The sequence below is a fragment of the Maylandia zebra genome, linkage group LG14 (assembly GCF_041146795.1).
Source record: "Maylandia zebra isolate NMK-2024a linkage group LG14, Mzebra_GT3a, whole genome shotgun sequence".
Classification (NCBI taxonomy): Eukaryota; Metazoa; Chordata; class Actinopteri; order Cichliformes; family Cichlidae; genus Maylandia; species Maylandia zebra.
Window position 1 is genome coordinate 13,482,323 of NC_135180.1, and position 10,782 is coordinate 13,493,104.

The 10,782-nt window shown below is 38.5% G+C and overlaps 1 protein-coding gene across 12 annotated transcripts in view; it reads right to left on the minus strand.

The window, feature by feature from the left end:
• mecom (MDS1 and EVI1 complex locus) overlaps nt 1-1,958 on the minus strand; it is a 125,772-nt gene extending 123,814 nt beyond the window's left edge. For 9 of the 12 annotated variants that reach the window (XM_004561384.5, XM_012921892.5, XM_004561380.6 and 6 more), the window contains exon 1: nt 1,680-1,957. In XM_004561384.5, the coding sequence (XP_004561441.1) occupies nt 1,680-1,716 (37 nt within the window). In that variant the 5' untranslated portion in view covers nt 1,717-1,957. Of the gene's footprint in view, nt 1-1,679 lie in introns of all 12 variants that reach the window. The other 3 variants (XM_004561386.6, XM_023152822.3, XM_004561383.6) reach the window with 1 other exon arrangement.
• Between the last annotated feature and the right edge of the window lie 8,824 nt (nt 1,959-10,782).

The window sequence follows — 10,782 nt, forward strand, 5'->3', positions numbered from 1 at the left end:
CCGGGGGCCAAAACATTTCCCCATTCTTACTTAACAGTTAGAAATTACCTCGAAAATAATAATCACACGAAGAATTTGACCTTCTAACTTCATTGTAGCTTTAATTGTGTGCAAAGAAAGTTGGTGCAGTTGTTCCGCGCAGCTGCTCGTTTTCTGCATTTCTAAACAAAATCATAAATAATAACAACAAAAAACTCACAGGTCTGTTTTTGTACTGTGCACGATGACGTTCTGTGTGTTTACATAACCTGTGCACCATCTTCACAGGAGTCACAGGATTTTCTGAAGCTCCAGAAGGTCAGTGAAGCAGTTTATATATTTAGAATACGTCAATTAAGCTTCATCAGACTGTCAGCATTATGCTGCATTTCTGTGCGGACAAATAATTACATTAGAACTCGGTTTCACCTGACCACGTGCAGTCTTAAAAAAAAAAAACTTCTGTGGAGCCTGCTCGTTAATGACCAGCTGCCCGGGGCGTTTCACAAATTACAATTACACCGTTTTATTCCGTGCAAGTAGCTGAACTCCAACGACATAGGCGCAGATCTTTAAACGCAGTAAACCTCCTCAATATGAACATTTCTGTAAACACCTGAAATCTTGCAGGCCTCGGTCATTGCACTGTAGCCTTCTTGGATGTGACTTGCCAGAGTTTGCATTACAATTCAAGGTGAAGGCACAAACGCATCTTACATTTAGACATAAAACAAAACAAAAAAACAGCGTCACAACTAAAAAGAGAGCGAACGCAGCACAGAACCGCATTTGATTTAAACAGATACATTTTGAAAATTATTGTAGCATGATCATCTCATTCCATGAAGTTAATTAGGTTCAAGCAAGCAAATAAACGAAGACGGTAGCATTTAATTTAATCAAACATCAGTGGATATTTCAAGTTATCATTTTATCCTGAATGGATTTTGCATTAGTAAGAAGCCTGCATCCTGTAGTGATGAATCTAAACTTTAAAGTCCGTAAAGTGTAACACTGTAGCGTTGAAAGTAATATAAAATATACACGTCTCAATGTCTTTTATTCACAGGTGACACAGAATTTAGCAAATGCTACAAATTATATATTAATAAGACCTCCGGAATGAACTGCGAGACTCAAACACACTAACAAGACTTAAAAAAAAAGTAAGAAAGAAAGAAAGAAAGAAAGAAAGGAAACTCCCCGAATCATTTTAGCGTCTCTAAATCGCCGTTTTCTCCTCGTTTCGCTCCACTTTCGCTTTACTTGTTTTTCCAAGTTTCTCCCGGGAAAGTGAAGTGACCCGCAGCCCACAGCAGCAGCGTGCAGCGAGTGCAACACAACTGCCGATGCACTGGACATGGGATTTTTTAACTCGCAATACACCACGTTACACTACAGCGCCCACTACATGCAACGAGCAATTCCAATACTGGAGCGGACGCCTTGCACAAAGTTCCTCCATCGCACCCTCAACTGTAAAGTTTACGCTCTACTTCTGCTCGACTTTAATTATTTTCTTCGCGACAACATCACGGTTTGCTCTTTTTTCTTCTTTTTAAGCGGGTGAAAGTGAGGGTTTCCTCGTGGAAACGAAATCGTAACAGAAACTATTAATAGAAGCAGTGATAACAGCGACAGTCTATAGGTATATAAGATGGCATGTTTCAAGAGAAAAAAGAAAGGGATGTTGCACCTACTCGTGGCCAGTTTCCGTGCCCTGCCTTTGGACCTCATGGTGCCAGTCTCTCGGCGTGGGTTTGTTTGGATTTTTTCGTCAATCTTTTTTTCCTCCTTTTTGTTTTTTCTCTGTCCTTTTTCTCTGGGTTTCTCAATCCAAACGCGCTATCTCTCCAGCATTGTCAGTCTGGACACCTTCGCACATGCGCACAGCCAGAAATCTGCCGGCAGCAAGTGCCAGAAAAAGTTTGGGACGATTTATCACTTTGATATTAACCTGATCTGGTCAAGATGAGTGAATCGCGGACATCTCATTTCGTGTCAGTTTTTCAAACGACCACAGAGTGAGAAAGCGGGGCACACTGCAAAAAATGTCAAGAGTTGATGTTTCACATTTAGCCGTGTGTTATTTCTTTCTTCTTTTTTTAAAACCCCAAAACTTTACAAAACTTTTAAATTGAAGTCTATTCATTAGATGGAAGACTTACGCTCCTATGTATTTTGATTAAAAAAAAACAACCCCAAAACAAAACAAAACCCCTCCTTACAAAGACCTAAATTGGTGGATTAAAAAATAAAGCGGCGATTCACTACAAAATTAGACTGAAAACTTTCCCAACAAGTTCACTTTAGTTACTCTGCCTCATGCAATAGATTTTATGTACTTTTTAAAGACATTAAAAAAAGGTTTTTCAGATTGAGCCCTGCACGCTTTTTTTTTCTTTAAAAAAAGATGGATAGCTATTTTTTGCAGTGCAGTCAGCACCCCGGATCTATGGAGTGCCGAGGGCATTAATTATAACGATCCTTACTCTCAATACTCTCAATCCTTACAGCGCACCTTTTCTCTTTAAATGACCTCACATTAATCAATGCTCACTTGAATTGCCGATGCTGAGTGTGGTCATTAAAGATTTTATATATTTTAATTGTGTTTTTGAACATTATCCCGAGCACTGGAAAATGAATTAAAAAGTTCCCCCTCCCTCACCCGCTTGGGCACCCGACTGACAGCTTTAATATGAGAGTGACCACGTTTTCTTTTCCTCCTTCTTCTTCCTCCTTTTTTATAATTCTTTGTGTCACTCCGCTGACAATTACTAATATGTTAAGAGCTTAGTATTAATGCTCTTTTGAGTAGTTTCTGTTGAATTTCATCTCGTGGTAATTGCTGAATGTTCCAAAAGGATGTTTTTACTTGATTTAACTGCGAAGGAGAGGGTTTCTGTCAAGAAAGAAAAGCCTTTTCTCCACACCCCCCACCTCTGCAGGTGGAACAGACGTCCCCTTTTTCTCCTGTGGATTTTAAGGGCCACATTTTTTTATGATTGCCGTCCAGGCAAAAAGCAACTTAATATACTCACTTCATCTCATATATTGCATTACAGAGTAACATTTTGAAACAGAGTCATCAGCAGAAACCAACCACACACAGGAAAGCAGATCCTCGGTATAATTCATTTTATTTGGTAACAACAAATAAAATGAGTAAAATCGGACCCACGCATCAAGAGCTGATATCTTATCTTGTTTATCCCTGTGCAGTGGGAGCCTATTATAATTAAAGTAATTGGCAATTAATTAGACCCACAGGAGATATGGCTCCTCTTGCAGATGAGCACATTAATGGCTGTTTTAATTTGAGCTATCGATTCCAAAGTGCGCAGAAACTGGCTGAACTTGTGACATCATATCTTCTGGCGAAAAAGAAAAGAGTGAATGGATGAATGAATGAATGAAATAACAGACTGGTCAAATTTAGACAATGTAGTGTGTTCATACGTCCACGCCGATTATACTGCGGATGAAAACCTCTGTACACACTTTCAGCTTCTGCAGATCACATTTATCTTCTGAAGGATTTGATTTCGGACCCTTTTGATGGGGCAAAAAAAAAAAAAAAACACACCGAATCTCACTGTAAAAATACACACCGGTTATACTCAACTGGCAACGCCAACAGACACACTGTGCACGCCTCTATTAACATATTCTATATTTTTATTTGATTTTATTTATGTAGCTCCGTGTTCACTTAAAGGGCAGAGTTGAGAGGTTAATGCTGATACTTTATTGTGGTTGTACCTCACCCTGCCTTTACTATATAATGACATAAATGGTGCTATTAAGTGGGTTGCGCCTATACACCGTGAAGGTGGCGCGTCGGGCGTGCACAAAACACACCGCACACCGACTGAGAGGGAGAGAGAGAGAGAGAGCTTCAGGCAGGGCGCTCAATTATCCTAAATGGAAACAGTTTTCATTCACCGCAATAACTCACTCTTCTCTTCTTCAGTCTTCTTCTCCCCTTTCGGAGCATTTTCCCCACTACATATTTTATCACGACACGCTGATCCCGATAGTAGTGCAAAGAGAGCCCCGTGGGCTGTAATTATTAGACATTAATTGGGCTCCAGACACCAATTCCAAGCACTAAGGCAGCCTCACATCTGCACTTAACGTTAAGTCCGCATGTAAAAAAGTTAAATTTCAAATTGTGTAAAACGAAGAAAACTTGCCTGAAACAGAAAGCGTTTGGGAGGTTTACTGTAATGCAACGGCGGGTTCAGCTGTGGAGGGGTTAAAAAATAACACGATCTGAACAAGGGGCTGTGGAGACTAAAAGCGAAAAGGGAGCCTCCGGCGCAAGGAAATTACCAGGGCCCGCATGACCTTTAAGCAACGTAGCCTAATCAATCAAGTGATCAACAGTGATATTTATCACCACGTTGTCCCACCAAACCAGTCTGCGCGATCAAAATAAAGGATGTAAAATGTGGATATTTACGTTATTTGATGATGTTAACTTCGACATTAAAATCAAGGCACACAGTATAAGTGTCATTTTATTTCACTTTTAATTTATTATTATTATTATTAATAATAATAATAATAATAATAATAATAATAATAATAATAATAATAATAATAATAACAATAATAATAATAATACCTACATTTCTCGTTACATTGAATAATAATATAAATACAAAATATGTTTAGAATGATTAAAAACAGACAGATAATCGTTAATGGAAAACTTTTTTTTTTCAACAATAGGCCACATTTTGGTAGATTTGGTGTCCTACTGTAGACCTGTATAACTGTACTGACTTTATTATTATTATTATTATTATTATTATTATTATTATTATTATTATACGTATATATATTTTTTTTTTCTTAAAGGCAATTACTATTTTGTCCGGTGCGTGCTGCCCCTGTGTGGCTGCACCTGTGTGGAGAATTATCGGTTTAATCAGTAAACAGCAGCACAAAGAACCGCTAAGGCAGTATAATAATACTGCGCTGGAGACATTAATCCATCTTCACTGGGAAAACACTTGGCAATACCCTCAGTTAAAATAAAAACAATGTGTAGGCTGAAAAAAAAGACAACTCCTTAAATACAGTGTAAACGTTGCTGTCCCTCGCAGGGTTTAAAAACAGACATTATAGACAACATTTCTATTTGTAAATATGAACGCACAGCACAGTCATTTATCCTAGCTTGCCTACATGATGCAAGTGATGTCCTTTTATTTATTGCAGTGTTTTTTTTTTAATGGTTTTACCATTTAATCACATTTTTTTCCTGGAAGAAATTCTTTGCTCTGTTTTCTTATACTTATTTTTGTATTATCAGATAACACAACGTCAGATGTATTTTTTTTTAAGGTAGAGGTAGTTAGTTGTTTTTTGGTTTGTTTGTTTTTTAAATCAGTTGGTTTGTTTAGTAGAAATATGCACATAGCACATCATAATTAAAATGAGATAAAAGAATATATATCGTTCTTTGGAAACATGTTTTTCAGCGACGGAACAAGGCTGCCACTGATTATAATTTTAAAAGACTTAGTCACACTCCAAATTTTAAACTTGGATGATTTTTTTTAGAGTAGTACAATTAATAAAAAACCCAAATAGGAAAATGTGATATTCCTTTTATGCTCACGTTTATTATTTTTATTATTAATTCAGGCTGTGTCGATGTGTACGGAAGGCCGAACTCGTTGAAAGTCTTTCTTTATACTATACCCCCCTCTAGTGGATGTCATCCAGGAATGTTTGAGATTCTAAAAAATAAAGTATGAGTGACTGTCAGTGTGTAACCATCCAGCAGTCAAACGTCAGCCCTGTCAGTACTTTCCAGGTAGATGCACATAGACTATGGACCTCTTCCCTGAAATATAGAGGACTGCATGATAACAAGTCTCACAAACTGTGAAATTTATCATTGGACCACAAGAAGAAAAACTTAAAAGCAGAAGGTAAAAGTGAGAGATTAATGGGCTGGCCTGGCTGGTACTGAAGTAAAGTGCATTTTAACTGCGTCTGCCCTCAGAGTCCAGCAGGGCATACAGATTACGATGCGCTCCGGAGACAATTTGTGAAAGTACTATTGATAGGGCTGGTGTTGTCGGTGGACATATTAATCTCTGAGGACTGGTTGATGAGCAGGTATGATTCCCTCCTCCCACGCCACACATGATACAAGATACACACTCATCCCATCAATTTGCAACTGACTGTCCTCTTGCACCAGTCACATCAAAAGAGAGATCCGAGATGTAATCAATAGGACAATCGATCAGGCTAATTTATTCCCGTTTCCAGTAACAACAGACAGTGGGATCCTTGTCAGGTTCCCGGTTGCAGAGCAATTAAAGAAACACACAAATGGATGCTTAGGCCACAGAAAAAGTCAATAACCTCCAATAATGCGGGCAGCTGACTGCTTACAGCTCAGTTCATCTGAACTTGAACCAGACAACATAAAAATAAACTTGAAATCTTTACAGCTATACCACATGTATGTATTGAGAGGTTTATTCCAGTGACCATCAGGAATCTTTCTCTGATCTTTTGCCACAAATATTGGCCTCTCCATAGCCAGGATGAAGAATCTGCAAGGCACTTAAAAGTGAAAAATGGGACAGAGAAATTATAATATGAGTCATAACAAGCTATAGTGTTATTTAGACATACACATTTTATTTTTAGGATGGTAAAAAAAAGATCCTCTGTTTTTCTCTTGTCGTTGTTCTTGTTCTCTCGTGAGATTAGTATTTGCTGTAAACTTGAGCTCTTTTGTTTTAATTAAGCTATATCAAATCAAGATGGAACATAACACTGTTATGTTACGTCTGACAAAAACAATTCATGGCTACACTACTAATGGTAATCCATCCATTCTCTTCTTCTTATCCAATTCAGTCTGTTCCAGCTGCCATAGGGCGAGAGGCGAGGTACACCCTGGACAGGTGAAGGGTTAACACAGAGAGACAGACAAGCATTTGTACTCACACTCACACCTACGGGCAATTTACAATCACCAGTTAACCTAACCCCACTAACTGCATGTCTTTGACGGTGAGAGGAAGTCAGAGAAAATACACGCAGACACGGGAAGAACATCCAGACTCCACACAGAAAGGATTTGAACCCAGGTCCTTGCCTCAAAGTGCCTTCTTGCTGTGAGGCAACAGGGTTAACCAACAAACCGCCGTTCTGCCCACAAATACAAATGATGTTTGGTATAATTAGTGCAATTCTTCCCATAATACCTGCTATAGACGTCTAAGTGATAATCTTCAAGTACTTGCTGTGAAAACTGAAACAAAGCAGCTCAGTTTTTCCCCAAGTTAAATATAAGTTGTTTCTTTTTAATGTACCATTTGTGTTTTATAATTATTTAAAGCAATAATACATTTTATGTTCCAGACTCACCAAAATTCTAGCAGGTTGTGCTTTTGCAAGTTTGACATTTGCAAGTCAAACATTTGAACCTATCTCTTCTCATTGTTTTACCTGACCTTGATTCATTCATGGCTCAAAAAAAAAACAATCAGTGATAGAAGTGATGCCAGCTGTCTCAAGTACAACATTTTGCCATTTTTACATGCACATTCACATGCATGGTTCCATAAAATTATAGTGTCACACATATTATCCTATCCTAAAAAGGGTCCAAATGATATGGTTATAAATCTGTGTGGTAATGCTGCTGGTCTAAGGCCATTGAGTGTTTTTAGGAATCTGACATTGGACATTGAATGGTTTCCTCATCAGGAAAAGAGGGTTTCTGTGCTGGCTGTGAGTCTTACAGTCTGGTAATAGCATAGGCACCAACTTCCTGGAGGTGTGACAGTCAACCACCCTGCAAAGCTGGTGAACGATGGCTTCCAGGAACTCACCTTTACCACTTGATACACAACTTGGCAGGAGTGAAACTGAGATTTGTTGTGGAATAAACACTGCCTATTTGCCTTGTGGTAGCTTTGTTTTTGTTCCAGCTCCCAATACAGGTCCTGAGTTGTTGCTTAAAATGATGTCACCTGATTCTCCATTGCACATTTGCAGCAGATCCACCTTCTTAATTTCTACCAATTGTCTGCTCACAAATTTGTTAAGCATTACAAAAAATGAGAACGGTCAATGGGACCATAGATGTCTTTGAGGCTAAGACCTCAAACAGCTCTGTGCCAGTTCCTGACATGGCACAGATACATATGCCTGCTCTTAAGAATTGCAGAACCAGCCCAGGTTTGTCTGTCTGAGCTTTGGTATCTCCTGTTGAGTTATGGTGCAGAACATAGTTTCTGTTTAAAATGAACTGTCTGGCCATAGTCAAGAATGCAGTTTGTCAGGAACTGCAGGTTGTTCTGAATGGTAGTAATTGTCACTCATAGTTGTTTGGAGGGTTATGTTGTTAAAGGTCTCTACCCAGTAACTACAGCGTTGGTCTATCCCTGCTGAGCATGAAACCATAGAGTGTGTAAAAGTGAGACTGGATACCAATCTCAGCTGGGTCTCTGGTGGGACTCACATGAGCTCACCAGCCCTCACTGTATTTAAGGGCCTCTGTATTTTAGAGCAGTTGGGGCTCAGGAGATTGAGCAGGTTGTCTACCAGTTGGAAGTTCAGTGGTTTGAGCACCAGGTGCTCCAGACTGCAAGCTGAAGTGTTCATAGGCAAGATATATTTGTACATATATTTATTCTTATTTTTCTCATATTTCTTATATTTTGTTTTGTTTTTTATATTTCTTGTATTTTGAACATCACTGTTGCTTTTGGGAAGCTTGCACACAAGAATTTCACTCACATGTGCTGCCAGTGTACCAGTAATGTGATGTGACAATACAAGTGATTTGATTTAATTATTCCCAGTAGCCACTTCATCCCATCCTCTCCTGTTTCAATATTGTCAGGTGTCAGTCACCCAGCGATCCCTCTCTGCCTGTCTTGGTCGTTTGTTTACCTCTGGAAAAGGAAATAACTCTCCCTGGAATACACCCCCTGTTTTCCCAGATGACCCTGCCTCTCTGTCCTCTTTATCCACCATTTCCTCCCTGTCTATATTCCCCACTGCTCAAACAAAACAAACGTATTCATCCATAGACTTCCACTGGTAAATACAACCTATGAACTTGTTCCTGTCTTATGTCACCTTTTGGGCCCAACAGTGTTTTCATTGTATTAGAAAAGAGTGTTTATACTAACTGTGTCATTCTATTGCTACTTCACAACATAGGCTGTTCGCGACTCAAAGGAGGGCAGTTGCGTACTGCTTGATCAGATTTTATACTCATTCTCTGCTCTTGAAAGTGGCGAAAGGCTTTGTGTTCTTGATGATATCTCAGAGTAAACTTGTCACAGTGATGCAGACACATGTCAGTCTATTATAGCTTTTGCTCACAATAACATGGTTTTTGGCAGGGGTGATAAGCTGTGAGGAGGCTCTGTGCCACATGGGTCTTACACAGTCTGCCCCTTAAGGATCTTCCAGGCTGCCCATCCAATATAACAGGTTTTATAGGATGGGAAGTTAATCAGTTAACTTTCCAGCAACTGGAGAGAAAATCCAGCTAGGCAATTATGTTTCTGTTGCAGTATACTGTACAACAGCAATAGTAGCTCACTGGCATAGAAAATAACCATGAAGTCGGATGTACCCTTTAGATTTTATATCTTGATTTGTTATTCCTTATGTTTTCTGTCAGTGTTTTTTTTAAATAATAAAACAATGAAGAAAGATGTGTGACTTTTCAGAGAAGAACTTTGTTTTTGTTTTTTTCCATTTTCCACTCTAAAAATTAAGAGGCAGACACAAACTGCTGCATTTGCAGAGTTGTAAAACAAAAACTGAAACACTGCAGCACATAATATGAGAAGACAACAAACAGAGCCTCATTAATTACTGCCTTGGTTCGAACAGAGGCAGAGAGAAAGAATACATTCATTAAGGATTGTGTCTTCCTGTGATTCCAGTGGGGAAGGTCTGTGCTTGTGGATTTAAGATGAAAGACCCATATAGGAGAGATTTCTCATAGGCTTGTAGGATAAAGTAAATGCCCACAGAGCAAGATATAGAGCAAGCACATAGTTCCACATGTTTGATGTGCCAGATTTGAATGCTTTCGTCCTGGCATAACCCCAAAGTGGCTTGTCCTAGTTTCAAACTAAGGACCTTTCGCAGTTTAGGTTGATGTGCAGTCCACTGTGCTCTGGAGACATAGTGAAGCAAAAACAAAAACAACAAACAGGGATTCTGATCCAGTAATATGATGGGTATAATCAATGAAAAGTCAATGAAAATAAATCAAAGATTAATATTCCCATTTAAAAAAATTTGGCATTGTGGCATACAATGTACCCAGTGTGTGGCACACATTACCTGACAGGGAGGACTCCAGAATTGAAGGTTTTATTATGCTTACACAGATAGGTTAATCAGAAAGTAGCTAAAAGACTGACCATTTCCATGGCAACATTACCATCATAGAATCATAAGAATAATTACTTCAAAAAGGAGCTTTCTGTCACATCATTTAACTTCTACAAGTGCATTTTTTTTTTTTTAACTTTTTCTTTTAATTGAGGCGTAAACATGGCTGAAAGACTGCTTTCATTTGCAATAAAAATATATTTTGTTTGTTTTGTGCAGTGCCAGGTTCATCTCTACAATATAGCATTGTAAAGGAATGGAATAGAATGAATGGAATAATAAGAGAAAACTATATTGGTGAATTACTATGAATTATTCCTTTTGTTTAATTATTTATTTATTTATTTATTTATTTTTTTTGGGGGGGGGGGATTAGAAATCATTTTCCATTCA